Here is a 23,356-nt window from a genome sequence, read left to right on the forward strand (position 1 = left end):
TTTTGTCCATAGCTTCTCTCATAAAGAATTACACGCCATAAGTAAAATAAATAGAGTCACAGCTGAAATTGTTATCAGCTGGTCTTGTGACTGCATTCTCTGGTACCTACAAACTAATTACAGCTCAGAGTTTTACAGGAAGCTCATGCTGGCAGCTTGTCAGCTGTGATAACTTCTACCTGTGGTCACTAGTTTTTAGTTGTGAGGTGCCAAACACCTTCTATGGTTTTCCAAGCAATCCCAGCTGTGAGACAGAGTAGCTGAAGGAGTTCACTTTCTTGTCTGATGGGACTTTGAATGATAATAGCGTTGTGGTTATTTCGTGAGCTGAGGAAGTGAAGTGGACCTCTGTTGACCGCTGCCACTGCATTTCTTAATCTCTCTTAATTTTTTTATTTCTGTGTCAGCTTGCAGCTGTAAATGTCTCTCAGGGAAAAATCTGGAATGTATTTTTTATTAATGGCCCAGTTTTCCAACTGCCTTTTTTTAACTCATTACATCTGCATCTATGACAACTTTTCATGTACAATGCTGTTATTAGGCTTCATGAAAACAAGAAGTGCAATGTTAGAAACATCTGCACACATTAATGCTTAAACTTAAGAGGTTCATCTTCTTTCCATTGTGTGTGTTCTTAGAGTTATAATAATGATAATAATAAAATCCACGATGTTGAAAAATACATCCATCAGGGAAGAGCTTTAAAATAATGGGAAATTTAAATGCCTAATGCCAGTTGCAGCTGTTTCGTTTGTTGTTGTGATTCATGTCTAAGTAAAACAGTCATGGGGTCGTTATCCATATAACACAGATTAAAAGATTCAAATGCTAAATTGAAAGACCAAAATTTCTCTGCTTATCTTACATTATGCTTCTGTGTTCATCTATTAAATCAGAGACTAAACTTAAATTCTTTGAAGAATCTAATTTGATTTCAAAATGTGTGTTAATAATCCTGCCTCCCCTTTAGAGTCCACAGAGAGATGTAGGTTATCTTTGACTGGTAATTTATATCATCCTAAAACAGTCACCTGGGATGTCAGATGACCTGCCCTTTGGGGTCCCAGTTTTTATCCCTGACAGTAAGGAAGCCCAGGGTGTTAGCTTAGGGCTGCCTGTCTGACTTCTGGGTATGCGCAACTGGATCAAACTCATTGCTCAAAAGAGAGAGATTTAACTTCTTTCTTTTCACCCATTTTTTCTTTTCACACTTCCACTGTTTTTTGTGTGGAAGCAGTTAGTCAGCTGGCTATTTAGGTAGCTTGGTCCTTGCAGTTCACTGTTGCCTTTGTTTATGTCACGGAAAATGAGGTGTTCAAATCATTTTGCTTTTGCTGGATGGAGAAGTCTTTGTTGTGAAACTGGAATGGTTCCACAGGAATCTGTCCTCATGAGTGAGGAATGTGACAAAATGAAAACAGTGTCAACTTTGCTCTCCTTCCTCATCTTTGGTATTGCTCTTTTGATCATCCAGCGTGAGATGAAAGAGGGCACAGCATGGACTAACCACAAGCCATGTAGTACCTCTTTAATCATTTTGCACAGGACTGATTTAATAATATTTTGTAGCAGTCAAACAGTTACAGGTATTTGTGCAAAGTAGATGTCCATTATCCTTAGTGTGATTATGCCAGTCCCAAGGAATTCAGCTTAGAGTACTGCCAAATGGGTTTGGAATATGATTTTGGAATTTTTTTTTTAATCAATTTTATCAATTGATAAAATTGATTTAAAAAATTATCAAAAATTATCAATTTTGGTGGACGTTTGATGTAAATTCAACTTTTTTCTTTAAAAGATTTTGTTTTGCAAACTCGTTCACTCTGTGAGTGTTCAAACACTGGCATTCAAATTAGTTTTTAGATTTTACCAGTCCCTGTAGAGGCATACTTGTACTCTGCCCATACAAATATCATGCATGCTGTATATCAACAGCATCTACTCTGCATCTATTTTCTCTTTGCTCTTCATCTGAGCCAGAGCTTCTTATTCATGGGATAGATTTTGTTTTGATTTGTTTTGTTTTGTTTATATTGCAATGCCACCAACCCAGTTCTCTTTTTTTAAAATTATTTCCTTTCCTTAACTGGAAATATGTTGCCTAAGACTTCCAGGTATAAGCTTCACTCCTTTTGTTGGAGGATTCAAATGTAAGAAGGAGTTTATTGAGAGGGTGGGGGTGATGGAGTAGGGGAGAGAACCTTAAATCAGCACTGCTAAAGGGTTGAGCATAAGGTCCTAGGGATGGTCCTCCATGAGGTCGGCTGCTGGGAGACTGATCTCTCTTTCCATGACCACACACTTTCTGAAACCTGAACCACCATCACCGTGCAAAATCTTACACTGCTGCTGGAAGGTTTCAGAAGAAAAAAAAGAAATAACAATCAGCTGCCTCTTTTCTGTATCAGCCACATTATGAGGTAACTGTATTAGCTGCTTTGGGTGGGTGGGGCTGCCCAGGAGTCCCTTGCCACTGTTTACAGCTCCAAGTGACACAACTGTTTTGTGGAAGTTTGTCCCCTTCTCTTAATGTTTCCCTAATTTAAAGGGTTATTTATTCTACCAGACTGCCTTGGATCTCAACAAAACTTGACCAGCACATACTCCCACTGGAGTTATAAAAACAAATTTAAGCACTGAAGTTAGTTCTTTGCTATACCTGGGACAGAGGATTTCTCTGTTCCACCTATTTCTTAGCAGCAATCTTTACTTCTTTATAGACTGAGACTCTGAAATGTCATTGTAGGTACCAATTACATTGCAGGAACCTGCCTCCTTGTTCCCAGTGAATAGCAGAGTGACTCAGTTCAGTTCAGTTTGGTTGTGATGGCATACAGACTGCTGTAGCCCATTTACCTACTATAGGTGTAGACCTGTCCTGTGCATGCACTGGGGATGTACAGATGTACCTTCAGTAGGGATAATCTTTTGTATTTGGCAGTATTTACCTACCTGCTACCAAGAAGCTCCCTACCGTAAATCCAACAAGCTTGTTGGTATAACTCCCTTTTTTTAATCATTCCTTCATCCTTCTCAGGGCAGTGTTACTAAACATCCACAAGATCTAAGAGCTTTCCTATTTTTTCCTTTCCTCCTTCTTCATTTCTTTAGCATCTGTCCCTATTGTTGCCTGAAATTAAATTGCAATTTAGTTTTGGATATAGGTTAAGATCACTGTGGCTATTCAATTTAGTTTTCTACCATACTCCTTTGACTTAGCCTATAACCGCTGCCACTTTTCAGGAATTTTTTTTCACAGGATCCAGTCCAGATGTGAGGAGCTTCACTTATGGTTGTCTGAAGAGTAAATGTGTATGTGAAAACATTCATAGGAAGAAGGTTTCTCATAGCAACTGCACTTTCTTTGATATGTGATGTTTTTGTGGCTATTTATTACCCAACTCCTCTTTCCTTTTGCCACATTTCTATGTCAACATTGTGTTTTGAGGTTGGGAGGAACTGTGGGTATAGGGTGCCACTAGTAAAAGGCAAGGTTGAGTGAGGAATGAATGCACCCCTGCAGGTGGTCAGACTAAGAAAAATCAGGTTTAAATGTTTAGATGTGTGCACTGTAGAAAAAGATGTGTGCACCTCCACACATGCACTCAGTCCTTCAGGACCCCTTCAGCTACCAGTCAGCAAACTTCCTTTAAATCTGAGCACCTTTCATGATAATTCACTGTGTGTTTTAGTCTAACACAGGATAGGCTTTCATACTTTCTTACCATTTACTATATTACAGTAATGGTTATTATATTACTAATACATTTAGTTCTGCTTTGATTTTTACTGTAGTTTGCGAGAAGAAAAAAAGCTTCTGGAAAATGAATATGAAAGAATGTTAAAAGAAAAGGTAAGTACAAAACATGAGAAAAGCAATGTTTTATGTTATGTCATCTAACATATAAAAACATCACTGAAAATGTTTTCACAGGATGTATTTTTAGAGTTTATTTAAAATAGGATACATAGAAAAATAGATTTTAAAAGAAGCAGATTTTATAGGCTATATTATATCATTCTGTTTTGATAACTCTAGGGCAAGCAATAAATAACTGATTCAGAAAAGATCTGGATTTTTTTGTTTACTCAAGAAAATATTTACTATATTCAGCAAATGGATACTCCATGTAAAGATAGCTGCAGGTTTTTGGTTCTAAAATGTGAACATGAAAAATACCTTTGCAGTCATAAATCTTGAGGAATATATGTGGCTTTGTTGGAAATAACATTCTGATAGTATTGATAGAAGAAACACACATCTGGTAAAAAAAATACATTTCATATCTTGTCACTAAAAATGTTATCATCACTCAATGTTAGTGAGTCTGTGTTGTCAGAAGCCTGCAAAATGTAAAAGGGAAAATACAATTAATCTGGACTTTTACTTGATTTTTAAAGAAAGACGATAGAATTAAACAGTTGAAAGAAAATTGTGATGAGCTCAGCAAAGAAGTAATCCAGAGGAAAGCAGAAATTGATTCGATAAAAGAAGCTGTTTCATCCAAGGAAAAGCTGATATTAACAGATGAGGAAGAAATGGAAAAGCTTCAGGAGACGCAGACTTATTTAAAAGTAACACAAAATTAATTGTGCCTATATATCTGTGAGTGCATGTGTGTGTATAGGGGTACATGTTTTGTCCAAAAGAGCAGTGAATCTTCTTGATGTTGTTTGTCATTCCAAATTCATTATGTCATTACATTAAATATCAGACCATTTTTCAATAGGCATGAAACATGCTGCTGTGCCATATCCTTATTACTCCTTTAGGAAATAATAATAGTCATGGTTTTGATTAAAAAGTGGTTTCTATAAAGACATCTTAGCTATGTTGTGTTATTGTAGGCTGCTCAGATTACAGTTTGTACAGATTTATGCTGGGAATTAAAAACATACTTGGGTCTACTTCTTTCCATTATATTAATAGCATTGTAAGATGTATTAATAATATTCAAGCATAATTTCTATCTTGAAGACACACTAAAACTGTAAATATCGATGTTTACTTTCAAAAGTAGCAGCTACACTTCTCTGGGACAAACTCAAGTAATTCAAAAACATATTTCCTACCGATTTTCACAGCAGTTCTAAGTGAATATTACTGCTATGATAACTCATCAGATTTTGAGGCTATTAATCAAACCTTTCTGTTTTATCACTAGGCTGAGCTAGTTAGAATCCTTGGTGTTCCAAAGCAACTTGCAAAAGAAACTGAGAAGTTGAATCAGAAAAAAATGTATGTTTTTAATAAATAATTCTATATACATTAATATGTATATGTATGACTTCTTCTCATCCCTTGGTTATAAAAAAGATTGAGGATAGTTGTTGATTAAAGTTAGGATCAACATTTAAACTAACACTTCCACAGCTGCCAGTGTGGCCTGAGCTACAAACCCCTTCTCCCTTGGTCCTTCTGTACCTGCTGTTGAGTCACAGGTGCTTTGCTGTAAGGTCCTGACATGAATTGCAGTCTCTAACACTTGATCAGGGGAAATGTAAGCCAGCAGACAGCCTTTTCTTTCTCTCTCCTGTGAAGCTGGGGTTCTTCTCCTCTGAAGCATGGCATGTGCTGTTTTTCTGTAAGTGTAAAATCAAATTAGCGCTGTGCAGTTTCAGCCGCATCACTCACAGATCCCAGCAATCCAGTTGCCATCCAGATGAATGATGGGGTTTGTACCATTTGCACACAGGGTTACACTGAAGTTTTTGTATCTCCTGCTTCCAATCCCTATTTGTAATACAGAAACTGTTCAACTGCATTAAATTTCTCAGGTTTAAAACTTGTGTGATGGTTTTCTTCTACATTTTCCTCACTACTCTGCTTAATGCAACTCTGCCATCATAAATCTAAGTTTGCCCTATTGTGTTACAGAGAAGCAATTTCTAAAACCTACATTGTGCAGGTGGCTATTAATGAAATATTTAAATGAGTCTTTATATTTGTGTCACATTGCAGAATAGACTAACCAGATTTCCCAGTCTCAGGAAGAATATTTAGAGGTGTCACACCCATGTGCCTAGTAATGTTGACAGAAATCAGCTTACTAGAACTCTTTTTAATACTTTCATGGTGCTAAGCTGTCAGTTAACCCTATGGCTAGCTGCAATTTTATTTTTGGACTATACTGGAATTTGAAGGTTTTCACTGTCTGCTTTTAAACATATATTGTTGTGAAATTATTTTGTGTGTCCACAGAAACTGGCAACTTACATTTTGTCTTTTAAATATGCATGTGGAAAAGTTTACCCTTACTGCTTTGTTAAAATATATCCACAGCGATGCAGAGAAGAAGAATGAAGCCCTAAATGACCAAATAGAAGAATTGAATAGAACCCTGAAAGCCACTGAAAGAAGGATTGAAGAGATTTTGCAAGAAAGAGAAGATGTAATGAAGGAATTGGATGAGAGACAAACTTTGATAGCAAACAATGAACGAGAATGCATGACTTTGACAAAATTACTAGAAATGAGCACAGAGAAGGAATTAGCTGTCCTATCAGACAGGTTAGAGTAAAAGACATGAGCCACATGGAAAGAGTGAATGATTCTCTGTTCTCAAAAGTCCATTTCTTTTTTCTGTTTTATTGCTTCTATTTTCAAGCTTTATGCTGCAACCAGTGAAAATCAGAAATGATCAGGCTTGGTACTGACTTCAGAAATGTTTACATAAAAATTTGGAATCTGGAATCTAGAATCTGGCTTGAAGAAGAACATGAAAAAACATAAGCATTTGATTAAATGCTGTGAGATTTTGCTCTTAAAGTGAAATATTTTAGAGGGTTTCTCTCTTTAGTGCACATAGTTTCTTTCCTGCGTAACCCACTGAAAGCAAATTGAAGAAGAAAAAATATGTCAGTATTTTCATTTTCAAATGAGGATCATAGATATCTGTGCTCACGTACTCCTGAATTTCAGTGGGGATTGGTTAATCATCTCTTTAACAGTCCCTTCAATTATGATTTTATATTTACTTGGTAAAGTAAAATAAACTGTTAGTTTGAAGGCAAGCATCAAATAATTCCTCCTTTGCAGAGGGGGATGTATAGTTGTAATTCTGGCCATATGCTCAGCAACAATGCTTTTGCCTTTCAAGCTTTGTATTAAAGGCCCATGGCATCTTATTTGGAAATGTTCCATCAGACTAAAAAATATGTTTTCTTCTTCCTATATGTATTAGTTTCCCTGGAATTTTTAACACATTTAGAACAGACTGTGAGACCTCACCGACATAATTAGGGTCTTATAATTGATTATAGTTATAAAAATGCAACTTTTTAGTGTGATTTTTGTCAGTAGTTTACGAGTTTGTCTCGCTGCTGAGCCATAGTGATGAGGTATGCAAAACCCATTAAAATAGTAGTGCCTGTTTACATATATGTCTTGATTAGGTTACCTGTTTCTAAAATTCTGTATCTATCTATATAGACAAATTCTGGAAAATAATTTAAATAAATGTATCTTGGAGAACAAAAAGCAACAAGATATTCTCAGTCACCATCAAACACAGAAAGATAGAGAATTGAAACATTTAAAAAAGTTGGAGTTACAACTGAAAGGGATTTGTGATTCCTTGGAACGAGATAAGGCAAAGCATAAAAGACTCAAATCAGAGGTCTGTATGAATGCATTGATCATAAAGATTGTAAATGTTCTTGTAAGAAATACTTCTATGAAATCTCTTGACAGTCCTAATAGGGGAAAGGGGGGAAGACTGCTGTTTCACCTTCCTCATTTTCCTCTTGCTTTAGTATTTTACCCATTCCTCTTTCAATAATGCTTTACTCTTTTCTGTTTTACTTAGTCTTTTGACTATAGTAGTTTAAAGGGAAGTATCATTCTGCTTGTGTATTCAAAGCATCTTCTTTCTTTTCTGCTTCCAATTCTTTCTTAAAAATTTACTTTGTCTATAAATGTTTTATATTTTCTTCCTCTCACCACTAGTTCTTCCATTCTCTCTTTCTTATATATATTTTCTCCTGTACTTGCTCCGTGTTTAGTCTAGATTCTGAGTCATATAAAATTAATCTTGTTTAGTCAAGTGAATATTTTTTCACAGAACTTGTTGTTTCCTACCTTGACACTGTCCTTGAAATTTTTCTTGGTCCTTCTGAGCAATTCAGGGCAGAAAAGAGTCTTACATAATTTCAAAGTTTTAAAAAATAACTATATGTACCAAAATTCATATATACTTAGCTTTGCTATTTAAACAACTCCAAATATTACTTGGTAATATTTAATATTATTAAACAATTTTTTTTGTCTCCCTTGAAATTCCTTCTCAATTCATGTGCGTATTACCTAGTAATATAAGCTCACCTGGGAGGTGGGAGGAAAGCTCTCTAACTACACAACAGAGATTTGGATTGAATTTCCTGAAATAATGATTAAAGAGCTGACTCATATTCCAGACTTTGATCTTAAAGCTTAAAGAGTTTCTGTTCAGTATGAGCTAAGAGAATCTGGGAGATGGTATTTTTTCTTGTGCTCCCATTGAGGAGATGTTTCTGGATGAAGAACCACAATTGTTCAAAAACATGTAAAGCTAAAATCAAATGCCGTAACTCACCAACAGCTGTGGTTAGAGTCCACAGTCTGGGGTGAGATCCAAACCCTTCTCAGCCCAATTCCTTCACCCTGTGGAAGGACAAGACCCTGTATGTGTCTTACAAATAGTATCATCATGAGGAGTAGGGGAAAGGGAATGCCACAGGATACAGAAGTGGCATTCTAATCAGGATTTTACTCCAGCAGCTGCAGGATACTGCTCTAATGCAAACAGGCCACAGCAACAGAGTTGTTTTAGCCCATCCTCCCATGCTCAGTGTTTTCTCTGATTCCTTTCTGGGCTCTGTTAGAAGAGCAGATGTGAAATCACTGCTCCTATGCAGCGTGGTGAATTCAAGTGCAGCACTGCAGTAAGGCAGAGTCAAGTGGCAAACTTGATTCTGCTTGGCTTTTGCTATATTGGGACAATTTTAATTTGTAAGACTTGGGAGCACACCTAGCAAAAGTTAAAAAACAGTATTTTAAGTAGATAAAATTTCTTTAACTACTTAAACCCCCAGATTTACATTTATTCATTGTGATTCAAAGTGGAAAAATCACAAGAATTAATTGTTTGTATAAATATGTGATTGCAGAAGCAGCAGTACATCAGTGTGGTTCCCCAAATTTCTTCTTTTGAATCATATGCTAAGTGCAGAATGACTGACTTGTAGAATAAGGAAATTACAGGAACACTTCCTTCAAATGTGTTTTTCCAGTTAGTAAGTTGTGAAAGGTCAGCTATTGCTAAATGCCGATATTGTGTGTGAAAGAGAACTGCTGCTCCTCTCCATGTGGGCCTTCTCCGTGGGCAGGCCAACACAGAGACAGCCAAAAGTGCCTAAGTTGAGCCCTGTCTTACATGAACAAAAGTCCTTAATGGATTAAAGATGTTTATATGAGCTTTTTGCTTTTACACTGGAAAAGTGGTAACTAATATATGCTCCACATAAAAGCTATTTTTGCTCCCACCACAAGAGCAGAAGTCACTTTCTTAGGACAAGCTTTACTGATCTTTTAGTAAACCTAAGTCAAATCAAATCTCAGAGCTGGGAGCTGCAACCAAAGTAACTCCACACTTTGACATTTACTGTGTCTCTTGTTCCCCTTTCCCTTCATGCAAATGAACAGCATTTAATTTTACAATATTATCACAGAAGTGAAAATCACAACTGCAAAACATTTATTTCTCAGTATTGATTTATAGTGTTTTGAACTCTAACATCTGATTGAGATCTGAGCAAGATATCACAGGGTTGGGTGTATTATCTTTGAATATCTTCCAGGTGTTGTTAAATGTAATTTTTCCCCACCCATATGAATTACAGATTAGAACTAGAATCATTTGGATTGGAAGGGACTTTTAAAGGTCATTTTATCCAAACCCCTGCTATAGGCAGGGACACCTTAATCTAGATCAGGTTAGTCACACCTCTGTCCAACCTGGCCTTAAATGTTTGCAGCGATGGGGCATCAACCACCTCTCTGGGCAACTTGTGCCAGTGTTTCACTACCCTTGTTGAAGAAAATTCTTCCTTATATCTAATCGTCCCTCTTTTTGTAAAAAATTAATTCCCCTTGTCCTATCACAGCAGATCCTGCTAAAATGTTTGTCCCCATCAATTACAGAGAGGCAACATACGCCTGCATAATTAGCCTAATGCATTTATTTCTTATTTGCTTATAGCCATAAAGAATTTTTGTGAAGTTAGTCACAGTGAGACCAAAACAACTTTTTGTCTTAGAAATTATATCATGTAAGTAGTTGTAGTGAGATTGATCAGATATGTTTTAATATGTATTTCTTCACATAATTAATGTTAAAATCTGATTGAATAAATGAATTTTCCCATAATGAAAAATAATACATAAATGTTTGTGTTGTTAGATTTGGCTTTCTAGAGCCTAATGAAAATCCTACTGTAGTGGCAAAAAGAAAAAAATGTGATATCCATTCTACGTAGATGCGAACTATTTTTTTTCCTTTAGTAAGATCAAAATTTCACTCTGAAAATCCTCTGTGAATTTAGAAGGTGACAGTTTCATATACTCTCTTTGTGATTATTGGTTTTTTAATGACAGTTTAGTTGCTGAAAACCATAACCCTTCTAAATTTGTGAAGTTTAGTGTTCCTAGTTCTTGAAAGAAAAATTTTAGAAACTCCAATAAGTGGCAGAGGAACTCTACTCAATGAAGCATTCTTGTGCTAGCTATTACAATAGGAAAGGAAATTAATTTCTTAATTTGAGTAGCTACTTCTAATAGAGTATCTGCAGTTTACATTTTCCTCATTTTTTGTTTGCATCACTCTGTGCTTGGTTTATTTTTGTAGGCAGAAATTAACTCAAAAAAAAATGCAGTATTATTAGAAAGACGACAAGAACTGCAGAAGGAAATTGAAACGATCAAGAGAGGTTTAGCTGAACAGGTGCTGAGTCCTGCTTTTTCATATTTTTTCATTTTAACAGTTGGTTTTCTATCATGAGAATAAAGGAAAAAAGGAAAGGGTGTTTCTAGCTGCAGCTTTCTGGTGAGAAAATGCGGTAGTATTTGCTCAATTTTAAAGAACAGTCGTCTTTCATTTTAAAAAATATTTTTTGGTGTTACTGGCCATATACTAGAAGGTAGAAAGCAAATCTACTTTCTAGTTTAAGTCTTTATGAATGTTGTTAATGACACTGCAGCTAGAAATATGTTGTTACATATTTCTTTTGGATATGGAACCGTGTCTTGTTGCAACAACAAAAATTCAGCATTTGTACATTATGATTTTTCATCTTCACAGTTCTGTCATTTGTGGATGTCTGTCTGTACTCAGGACAGCCATATGGACTGTGGAAATGCAGATATCTGCATTACGAGAGCATTAGTACTTGCCACTACATAAATGACTTTATAAGAAGCAATCTATCTCAGGCATACATTCTGAAGATCAAGCCTCCTTGTCTTCTTACCCTTATATCCATTTTCTTTATGTGTTTTGTTTGAGTTCATTAACATTATCAGGTGGGAATCAGCTTCTATTTGGATACATATGCATTCCAGTACCTACATGTCACTCTTTGGGATACGTAAGTTGTGTGCCATAGTCAGTGGAGCCTAGGAAGCTTCCATTCACCTCCTCCTGAGGATCTGACACTGAACTTACTTAAAGATTATATAGCTATAAAGATCCATTGTGTCAATGGACCACAGCTGAAAGATGTTAGACTGAAGAACAGAAATGCTCCTAGGTGATAATGTATTTTGAAATGTTATTATAGGGATTGTGCATGGTGTTTTAAAGCAATAATTTATTATGTTTTTAAAGCTATGTAGTCTGTTTACATTGCAGATAAACCCAAAGTATTTCCAGCTTTGGGTTTGCCAACACTGATGCATTGTTGCATTAGGATTTAAATTTCATGTTCTTTAGGAAATGATATCAGATATGGATGCCCGTGTGTTGGAAGAATGCATTGCTGAAGAACGCTTGCTTTTTAAAGAGCAGGAAAAATGCAGAAATGAGTTATCCACACTTACACATCTGACTTGGCTCAGAGCTGATGAGAAGCAACTGAAATGCAGGAATGTTCAGAAAGCCAAGGTAAAAAATTGCATATTTGGAAGGCTGTTCAAAAGTATAAGCTGGTATAGGGAGAAATTAAACTACCAGTGAGGGGAGCCCTGTGGTCTCATTTCCCACCCTAGCTTTGAAGTTCCATCAGAACACTGGAAGCTCACAATACTGGGGTGTTTTATCGGCAATTTGTGGTGCAGTGCAGTATGTTAAAATATCACTCCATAATTGAAACAAGGTATTGAAAGGACATTTAGAGAGTGTCCAAAGGAGGGCAACAAAGATGGTAAAGGGCCTTGAGGGGAAGCTGGGTGAGGAGCAGCTGAGGGTACTTGGTCTGTTCAGCCTGGAGGAGACTGAGGGGAGACCTCATTGCAGCTACAACTTCCTTGTGAGGAGCAGCAGAGGGGCAGACACTGATCTCTTCTCTGTGGTGACCAGTGACAGGACCCAAGGGAATGGCCTGAAGCTGTGTTGGGGGAGGTTTAGGTTGGATATGAGCAAAAGGTTCTTCCCCCAGAGGGTGGTTGGGCACTGGAACAGCTCCCCAGGGCAGCGGTCACAGCACCAGCCTGACAGAGTTCAAGAAGCGTTTGGACAATGCTCTTGGGCACATGGCATGACTCTTGGGGATGGTGCTGTGCAGGGCTGGGAGTTGGGCTTGGTGGTCCTTGTGGGTCCCTTCCAAATCAGCACATTCTGTGATTCTGAGATTCTGTGATTTTCTTTCAAGCTTGTAGAATAAAATGAACAATTTGAAAGAAAGAGGCAGAAAAGCAGATAACCTCACCTGAGATTCTCAGAAGTAAAACTGTGTGGTTTATTTTACAAATATATGAACCTTAGAAGATAAACTGAACTACTACTCATTCCCAGGAGAGGCAGAAATTTCTATTTTCCTGTTACATTTCAAGGCATAAATAATTACATTGATTTAGAGAAAGAGGGAAAGAAAACTTTTCCTATGACTAGTCATTGTATTTGCTACCTGCATTTTGCTGGCATGACATGTGCTGTGATGTCACATAGAATTTACTAAATACCAAATTTCTATATGGGAACAAGGTATTTATGTTTCCAAAATGTATGTCTGTATTCAGATAAATTAGATAAGCGACTGTTCTACCATCTTGGGAAACTCTGACTGTCTATAAAAATAAACGTCAGGCTTTGTACCGTCAATAAAAATCAGTCCATAAACAAATAAAACAACTAAAATAATACAAATTCAGGAACACACAGGCAAGCCCAAAGTTGCAACCCATCATCCGCCAGCTTTCCCTAATACCACTCTCCTCCTCCTGATACCACTGGGAGGGAAGAAAAGGCCTGTCCATCTAAGATTGATGGCCTATGCTATGAGGACTGAACACAACTGGAATCAAAAGTCCAGAGACTTAACAGAACCCAATTCTGCTCAAACATCAGTGATTGCTTAAAAGTCAGAATTGAGTAAAAAAGAAATTTTATTTGTAAAGGTGCAGTTTCAATGGTTCATACGCCAAATAATTATATTGTGATGGAATTGACAGGCTGATCAGTAGAAACAGTGGAACTCCAGATACAGGGAACTAAGCATTTAAGATGCAGCATCAGATTATCTACATTGCTAATAATAATTGTAAGCTTAATATAAATGGAAAAACTGTGCTTTTTAATGTTGTTTTTTATGTAATAAAAACATTTCATTATAATAAGAAAAAGTTCTTATGAAGTCCCCTCACGGTCTTTTTCTTATCTAAGAGTTGTCCTGGGTAATTTCTTCAAAGACATTTCTTTACTATATCTAAAGTGCTCACTAAATATTTTTTAAATTTCAGATTCAACTCCAAAGTGTTGTTAAGGAACTAAAAAGAAAGGATCGTGAACTAATCACCTGTAAAAAGATGAAAAAAGAAAACCAAAAAGAGTAAGAAAATAATAACAATACATGATCTAAAAAAAGTCTTCTAAAGCAACTTTTATCCAGGTAATGTATGCATAAAATGCTAACAATTATTTCTTTCACACATCTCATTTCTTCAGACTCCAAGGATTTGCTACAATGTTTGACCTTATGCAAACTGAAAAGGAAAACTGTATACAATTGATGCGTACTGCTCAGTGGAAAGCAAGGGAAGCTGAAAACCGGGTAAAATTGCTAGAAAATAGAATAGAAAATTTAAGGAATGCTGTTGCAAACAAGGAAAGGTGAGTTTACAGTACACTGTAGTTCACAATTATAGCAATGTAAGATTGGAAAAAATCTTAGGATAGAATCTATTCCATCTTCAATTATGTCCATATCATCCTTGATAGTTATTATCCTGATTTTTTAAATCTGATTAAAACAAAGGCACTTAGAAACATCCCTCCATAACCTGTTCCAATTTCTTATCCCACTAACACTCCACAACTAGCTTGGGCATCACTACTTGGCAGAAAGTAATTTTGAAGTTTGTCTGGCTACTCTCTCACTTTCCCATCCTTTATATGACAGTTCTTGCACCTCTCAGGTTTAGCATTATCATGCTGTTTCATTCGAGCAACACCGTTGCACTCATATTTGCTGTCCTTAGAGAAGAAGAGGTCTGGCATATTTGATTCCCCAATGAAGTGTGCATGGGACTATTAAAGGAGTCACCAGCTAGGAATGTGGCTGTCTAATCATGAAATTAGAACAAATTAGAACAGATTTTGGTTCAAACTCACATTGAAGTTTATTAGATGACATTTATTTGAGATAAAATGTGGTTTCAATTTCCAAGCAATCATAGACAAAATGAAAGGTTACATTCACAACAAGGATAATGAGGCAGAATACCTGGTGTGTGTGGCTCTCTTTTTCTACACCATTATTTAGTGGTGTATTATTTTGCCATATTTTTGTCATCTTAGTGATGAATTTCTGCAATATAGACAGAATTACAATGTCTTGGAAATCCATACTTGGGCAAATATGGAGACAGTGAATAGCCAACTGTGTAAGCAGAACAGGAAAACCAAAACTGAGTAGATAAAAATAACTTGATTTTCCCCAAACTTCATTATTTGGTGCCAAAAAATTGCTCAGAGAAAGAATACACTAAGTGTTTATTGTGAATCTCCTAGTAGTTTGATTCAAAGTCATGCTAGAGATACCTAAAAAAGAAGTGGAACTTCAGTGATTGAAGTGATTTTGTCAGGATGTACAAGCTGACATTTTGTGGCAAAATTTTTGAGGCCTTCCCAGGTGATGAAAGAAGGGAAAAAAAAGGCTAATAAGACATAAATATTGTATAGATATCAGAAATATACAATTATTATTGATGTCCCTACTCGGTACAGATCCAACAAATATTTTGGGCTCTGCAAACCTAGATTTAAAACTAGTCAGAGGTATTGAATTTTCAGTAACTCTCTTTCCTATGAAAAATATTTTTAATCCCAGTAGTAGATTTTAGTATCACTACCACTGACTTCACTGCAACCTATACAATCTGGAGGACAGAGTATCAGTCCAAGTAAGACAAGTATTTTTCAGAAAATATTTAAAACATATTGCCTTTCTGAAATACTGTCATACTTTCAGTCTGAAACTTGACTTACAGAAGTTTAATTCAATTCAGTAATATGCTGTGGTACTCAAAGTGTTATACATGTGGGGGAACTGAAAGGAAGCAGCTCCCTGCCCTGTATAGAGCGATTCAGCAATTTAATGATGGAGCTCATGAGGGAAGGATATTTCATCTGCAGGTCTGTTTTTTATCAGGAGATTGTGCTTCTCCTTTCACTACCTCTTTTGTATGTTGACACGAATATCTTCCTGGTTTAGAAAATGTTGTGTCTCGACCCAGAAGTGATACCACAGATCAAATGCAATAACTCTAAATTCTGTGTTGTGAGATAATGAATAGTCTATTTGGTGACAAAAATCTGTCTTTTAAGTGAAGGACCATCATCCAGTGATCAACAAGGATGCTGGAAATAATGAGATCTGTTCTTTATTTTTATGTGATTTTGTCACTTATCTTCCACTATGATTTTTTTCATCTATCAAATGGGCAATCTGATAATTTTCTTTCTTGTGTTAATGCTGTGACATGTTTTATAAACAGTAGATTTGGAGAACTTTGAATTGCAACCACAAAATAATTTAAACATTGTTCTTTAAATAGAAGGGCAGGATTTCTACACATTAAGACTTTTCATCACAGTTTATGCCTATGCTCTTGAACTTTATTTTTTATGACTACTTGGGCTACCTAGTAGAGAAGAAAAGAGCTGTAGTGCAGTGCTCCCTATATAGCATTTTTTTTCTTGAGCTAGAATCCAGCTCTTTTCAAGATGGAAAAACTTGCAAAGAAAAATTGCTCTCAGAGAGTCTTTCTTCTTGTTGTAAAGCTTCTGTGAAACAGAGATATAGAGGAGCACTTGTGTGCTTGAGAAATAAATTTAAGCTCTGCTATTAATTGCTGAAATTGGTTTCAAATTGAAAGGACTAAAAACATTCCCACATTTCTGTTATGTTAAAGAAAATTGCAGGAAGAGTATGCGAAGATTAAAAAGAATGAGAGAATGACAGAGTTGATCAAAAAGGATTATTGCAAAGCTGAACAAGAGATGCTAGAGAATAAAGAAAAGGAAAAGTATTTGAATGTTGACAGACTTACCACTATAGCCACACACATGGAAGAGGAAATTTTGCAACTACGCAAAAAATGTGAAAGGGCTATTCAGCAACAAAATGAGAGGTACGTTTGTAAATTTGATCTAAGGTAGTATTTAATTTTGACATCCATGAAGCAACAATATTTTTCAGCTTATGAGCACTCCTCATTAGGAATGCTAAATGTCTGTGGCACTGCAATGTTTTGCCGACCAGTCCCCCTCACTGCACTGCTGGTGCTGCTTTGCATTACGTGGATGTTTCTCCACTGGTGATCATGCTCATTCTTTATAACTATTATTCAAAAAATACTGTAGCTTGGCTACTGAATGCCTTGAGAACTTGTAGCCTCCTGCTCTGTTTGTGCATTATGCACAGAAAAGGTATCTGCAAAAATGCAGATTATCTAAAACTGTCTGATCTTAATCCATTTTTAAATGCTGTGGAAGGCCAGAAGACCTTAAAAATTATGTGAGAGAAAAGAGTAACCTTTCCAAGAGTTTGTTTCCTGATTTTAGCATTGCAATTATTTTGTTACTTATTTAAAATGCTGCCATTAGATTAAAACAATATTTGTGAAAGCTTCATATAATTTCACAGATTATTACTATCTTCTAAGGTCACTTTTTGTGCTTTTGAATGGAATACACTGAATATGAGTAAGTTTTTTAAATTATCTTTTAATTTTGGCCTTATTTCAGTGCTCTTTTGCTCAGAGAACGAGAAGAAGAACTAGGCCTTTTATATGAAAAAATAAAGAGGCAAGAGATGTTGTGTAGAAATGGAGATATTAAGATGCAAGTTATGGATGAAAAGATCAGTTTTCTGAAGCTGAAGGTAGCTGAGAAAAAAAGAGAGATTAAATTGTTTTTTAAAGAGCTCCCAGTGAGGAATGCCCTGGATGCACATCTGGTGAGACTTCAGATACAGGTTGGTGTTAAAAGAAGCCTTTTTTTACTATCATTCTGTATTTTAAAATTTAAGGTGATTTCATAGAAGAATATGTATCTGGATGTACAAGGTTTATTAAAACAGCAAGTTTAGTAATACACCTGTCTAGGAGAACACTGATACATGTTTTTAACTTCACATATGTGAGTTTCTACACTTAAAGAGGCTCATGCTCTTTGTTTCACACATGCCAAATGTTTCTTGGGTATGGAATCCCAGCTAACCCACCCCATAGTCTGAAATGTCAGTATGACTAAGCTGGAGAATGGGAGTCATGGGGGATAAATGGGACTGTAGATAAAATTTGTTAATACTGTATTGATGGAGTAGGTGGAGGGGTGGGAGATACACTTAGACCATCAAATTTCTAAAATAATAACTCAATTCACACTTGACCCTGAGCCTACTCTGGAAACTCTGCTGCCTACAATGATATAATCCACATATATTTTCTTCTGCACAAAAACAGTGTAAGTTTTAGTTCTAGTTACAAAATAGCATTAAACAGCTAACAAACTGCAGTGCTTGGGACATTCTTTCCTTGCTTTCTGAAATGGCTCATTTACTTTTGACCTTATCTCCAGATGGTAATTTTTCCCATACATACTCTGTTAGTGCCTGCACAAAATCATAAATTAGGGTGTACCATTGCCTTTCAAACTCACATCGATGGGAGCTGTGACTCACTGTTTAATAGTGCTTGCACTATTCTCTTACTTCTGGCCTTTTGAAGAAATTTTATGCTCCGTTACAAGAATAAAACATAGTCTAATACCTCATGCAATTCATGCCCCAAAGGACTTTACAGGGCCATCACAGATTTAAACAATGAATCAAGGCAGTATTAAAAAAAAAAAAGAAGAGGAAGACTAAAGGAAAAAAAAAATCCAAAAAGACCCCAAAGTTTTCAGGTAAGGTTTAAAACGAGAATGAGGGTCACTGAGTCAAATACAGTAGTAGCAAAATGCAGATGATTTTTGTGAACTGACAGGGTCAATCATGAAACTTTGCTTTTTCTGTTCTAAATTCCTGCAACTTTCTCCTTCATGACGATAGTTCATGTGAAACCTAAAATCACTGTTAAAGGGACACTAGTGTTGCAGGTGCTTTAAATCTATTTGCAATGTTGACATAGAAGTACAAAGTAGGAAAATACAGAGTGGTGTGATATTATACATGCAGTAGTCTTAATAAATGTTCCCAAGTCAGGGATTTTCCAGTGAACAGTGGCAAATAATCGGTTATCAACCTTTAAAATTTAACTAGATGCTGTGATTACTAAATATTACATGGTTCAAACTGGCTGTTAACTCATTCATGTCCTTATGCTCAACCATTCCAGCATTAATACTCCCACTGCCAACAGGAATTAAGTCCAATGAGAAGTTTCAGATTGTTTGGCTTTATCTCCATGATTTAAATAAACCATGAGCTGAATCTGAATTCTGGTGTTGGTTACCAAATTCAAATTGCTAGTTCCTGTACTGATTACAGATTTGACCCCATGTTGAAATCTGACTCAGCTTCTGTTCAGTTATCATGGCCACAGACCGTCTGGATTAGGCAGGCTGAATCCTGTACCTGTGCCTCTTTTTTCCTCCCCTTTTCCTACCCTTCCTGCCTCCTTCAATCTTCAGCAATACCAGACCTCTTTGAAGCAAGTGCTAGTAACATGGACTAGGTATTTTCATAAATATCAATGAAAAAATTGAAATCAGAAATATTTACAGACTGCAAAAACTGACCCATAATCTTAGCAGCTGTAGTGCCCACTGAGAAGGGGAAAAGCCCAGATCAGGGCTGTGTGCCAATTCAGCAAAAACAAACACTTCACCTGGGTCTCCTATATTCCACATGAGCTGCTTAATCATCAAAGTGATGTATGTTCCACTTGCATGTATGTATGTTTTCATCAGAAGCTGGCTATTTCCACAAAACATTGGTGAATAGTGTAGCTAAAAATATACCATCGTCTGAAGTAGGACCAGACCTCTTCTAAGCAAGAGCTAGTAACATGGACTAGGTAGGTTTGTTACCATCAATGTAAAGATTTAAAAATAGAAATATTTACAGGCACTTCTTTACACAAAAAGTACCTGGTGAGACTGTAAGGTGGTTTTGACTGGGCATAAAAGTATGTAACTTTTAATTGGGACTGCAAATCAAGGAACTGGTCCTGCTGACTGAAGTGACCCATAAAAACTAATCTGCCTTCATCCATCAATGGGCAATACTTAGCATTAGTCATTAATTAGTCCAACACATAGACCTGCTGAGCTGTCACGGTGACATAGATGGGACTTTCATGCCTTAGAGTTCAGGCAATGTACAAGGACTGTCAGTTTATTTGAGGCATTTGGCAACAACATTTGTCCAGGTTTTAACACAATCTCATGAAAATCTCCAGACTACATCATCATCATCATAGAATAATGGGACTAGTAGAGAGATAAAGAGTTTGTCTAGGCAATCTGCACTGACACCAGCATTGGATTGCCTGTCATTCCTGAGAGGGCTAAGCTCTCCTTTCAAGCCACCACTGGCAAACCAGTTTTCCCAGCAAGCTATCCCAGTCTTTCCTTAACAGTGGAAAGATTTTCTTGACCTTTAGCCTGGATCTTTCTTGCTATGGTGGAAGAATATTGGTTTGTATTCTGTTCTCCAGGGACATGACAAACGGGCCATTCTTTTCCTTTCTGCAACATTTCATTTTCCGGAAGGATGTTAATCATGTTCCTCTCCCATCCTTTTGCTAGGCTACACAACCTTGTTTCTTTCAATCAGCTCTCAGAGATTTTTCTTAGCTCATTCTTGTCCTGCATTTCTTTTATTTTTGGCAATATGGTCTTTATTTGTCTAGAGGTGCAGTACCTGGTACCTGTGGCTGACAGTGAAAGGATTCATGCAGGCATCTTGCAGGTTACCTTCCTGCTTATGCATCCAGGTATGGTGGCACCTTTCTTGACATGACACAGTGATTCATCTTCACGTAAATGTATGTAACAACCAGACCCTTTTTTAAAGAAAGGGCATCCAACCAGTTGACTTTGATTCTGTGTTTGTACAGGCAATTTTTCCTGCCTACATGTAGCAACTTAAATTTTTTATTTACTATTATCTTTTTGGTTCGGACCTTTTTTCAGACCAAGGTAATTTTGAATTTGAATCTTTTCCAAAAAATACTTGCAACCTCTCTGAGCTTAACCTCATTCTACTGATGAGGTATTTACTGCATATTTTCATCAAGAATCCATTTATTTTCTTCTTTATGAGAATATAATATGAAATATTGAAGCTGTATAAAAATCAGAACGACTATTTGTCATTCGCACACCTGTGAAATTATCATAGTAGACATTGGTCTGGTTTGGCATGACTCAACACATCCATGTTGGCTGTTATCCCTACCTTTTTTCTCTTCTCGATATCTACAAAGAAAACTTAATAATGTGTTCCAGACTTATTCTTCAGAAAGTGATCTATGGTTCCATAGCTCCATCCCTGCCCTTTTTTAAAATAGGTCTTGTATTTGCCCTTTTCTAGTGCTGTACATACCTCACCTACTTTCTCTGAGATTTTAAAAAAAAGGACTCAATGTCCACTTTTTCAGACCAGTTTCTTTATCTAAACAAGTGTTCTCTCCTGTGTGCTCATCCTTCAACAATTCCTCCTGACTAAAATCCAAGTAGCCTCTCTTCTAGAGCCTTTTCCTATTCCCTGTATCAAATCCACTCTAAGAAAGAAAGAAAGAAAGAAAGAAAGAAAGAAAAAGAAAGAAAGAAAGAAAGGATTTTTTAAAAATTTAAGACTTAGAATCTCTTATAACTTAGATGAAGTCTTGTCCAAGGAAAACACTACAAATTAGGAAAAATATAAAGAAAGATGCCTGTAGTCATGTTACTTAAGCAGACACAGAATTACATGGTTATCTCTAAATCCACTTCGATACTTTTGGATTGGCTTTCATCTGATCACTTCCAATTCATACTGCATTTTAAAGTAAGGTTAGTACTTACATTTAACATGAAATTTTTTATGGCTTTTTGGACAGTGGCTTTGCTGCAATAGTCCTTCTCCAAATTAACTATTCAGTCCTGAAAAATTTTCCTTGGTGAGCTGCCCCTAATCTCATTAAGATACCACTGCCTCCAACAAGGCATTTTCCCCTGAGTTAGTGGTTGAGAAATTTGGACCCAGATAGAAAAGATCACTGGAAGCATAACTGCATCCTGCTGTTTGTACTGGCCTTGCTTTTACATTCTTCTACTCTGTGTATTTTTGGGCTTGAGTTTTAGCTATTTGTTAGCAAAATATAACTTTCAGTACCTAGCTATGTTCAGAATCATGGTTTGCTGAGGAAATTGTTCATTACACTCATCTAAGGTTTTTACTTTAGCTGCTTTTAGACAAAGTGTACAGGGGTGAGTTGTGTGGTGCTTTTTTACTAGGAAAAGAAATATTTAAGAGTTCTGGTAATGTTGCCCTGCCACCTGAGAATATCTGTCAGTTTTCTCTTTTGTGATTAAATATGACTTGTTAGCTTCCAGTGACAAACCTCATCCTGGCAACATCTAAACATTTACTTTATATTTTGGTGACTCTTCATAACTTTGAGAGCCTATGACTGCATATTTCCATAATCAATCATCACCTGCAGTGGATGGTTAACATTTACACTTGGGTAGTGTAATGTCAGCTCACTGACAGACAGCCAGGTGCACATCAGAGCACACAGCCCTGCCACTGTCAGTCTTGCAAGTCCAAACATGAAAAAATGGCCCCAGTGCCTCCTTCAGCGAGTATTTATGCTGACCCTGGATGTCCCTCTAGCATGTTCTGGGAAGTGTTATTCCATGGGAAGGTCTCACACGAGAAAGGTCAGGCAACACCTGCCTCTGTGAGTCCCGAGGGTACCACACTGCTCAGTGTCGCCACTGAGTCACTTCAGGACGCATGCCTGGGAATGTTAGTGTACAAAACTTGGATGCCTGTAGGGATGAGACTTTCAGTGCTAACCAGCAGGGAAGCAGGGCCTTCTATTGTATTCCTGAGGATAAAAACCAAAAAGTAGACCGAGGACCAAGAAACAGGTGGAACTCAATTTCTGTCAAACAGCAGGGTTTCCTCTGTCCTGCAACTGTCACACTGTAGTTCCCTTTTAAAAGAAAATGTAAAAATGATTCATAATTTTCTGTGTTACCTGCCCTCCTTCCCAGTACAAGAAAACCTTGTCTGTTGAAGTCTCCAAACCAAGGTCTGATGATAAGTTTGGTGGGAATAAATAACTGTTGAGGCTCTTTGTTTGCTAGTATTCCCAGTGCAAGGACAAGATTAAACAGCTGGAGGAAAACCATGGTGATGCCACAAATGAGAGCAGAAAGCAAGAAATGGGAGGGAAGGACCCATCTCCACCTGAGCTGCTCAAAAGGATCGAACAGGTAATGTCACTTCCCACATCCTGAGCTATCCTGCTGTGCTTGGCCTCTTACAAAACACAAATAGTGTCTTTTATTTTCAAAATAAATTTTCTGTGAGAGGAATTAAAGTCATGATTGGCTATTTGGAACTCCATCCCAGTGTCTGCTTTCCAGGTCAACTGGACATGGGACATTTTGACTTCTTCCAGGAGAGGCTGGGGAGGGCAGGGGTCTGCCAGGTACCCCTGACT

At 36.8% G+C, this 23,356-nt stretch overlaps 1 protein-coding gene across 2 annotated transcripts in view; it reads left to right on the top strand.

Annotated features, from left to right (window-relative positions):
- The window catches only part of CCDC146 (coiled-coil domain containing 146), a 70,409-nt gene that overhangs the window by 42,029 nt on the left and 5,024 nt on the right, over nt 1–23,356 (top strand). Inside the window, exons 5-16 of one of the 2 annotated variants that reach the window (XM_048299956.1) lie at nt 3,796–3,853; nt 4,402–4,575; nt 5,166–5,239; nt 6,284–6,511; nt 7,433–7,619; nt 10,884–10,979; nt 11,967–12,137; nt 13,931–14,019; nt 14,136–14,300; nt 16,604–16,822; nt 17,439–17,667; nt 22,998–23,126. In XM_048299956.1, the coding sequence (XP_048155913.1) occupies nt 3,796–3,853; nt 4,402–4,575; nt 5,166–5,239; nt 6,284–6,511; nt 7,433–7,619; nt 10,884–10,979; nt 11,967–12,137; nt 13,931–14,019; nt 14,136–14,300; nt 16,604–16,822; nt 17,439–17,667; nt 22,998–23,126 (1,819 nt within the window). The remainder of the gene's footprint in view (nt 1–3,795; nt 3,854–4,401; nt 4,576–5,165; nt 5,240–6,283; nt 6,512–7,432; nt 7,620–10,883; nt 10,980–11,966; nt 12,138–13,930; nt 14,020–14,135; nt 14,301–16,603; nt 16,823–17,438; nt 17,668–22,997; nt 23,127–23,356) is intronic. The other variant, XM_048299957.1, reaches the window with a different exon arrangement.

The sequence above is a fragment of the Corvus hawaiiensis genome, chromosome 4 (assembly GCF_020740725.1).
Source record: "Corvus hawaiiensis isolate bCorHaw1 chromosome 4, bCorHaw1.pri.cur, whole genome shotgun sequence".
NCBI lineage: Eukaryota > Metazoa > Chordata > Aves > Passeriformes > Corvidae > Corvus > Corvus hawaiiensis.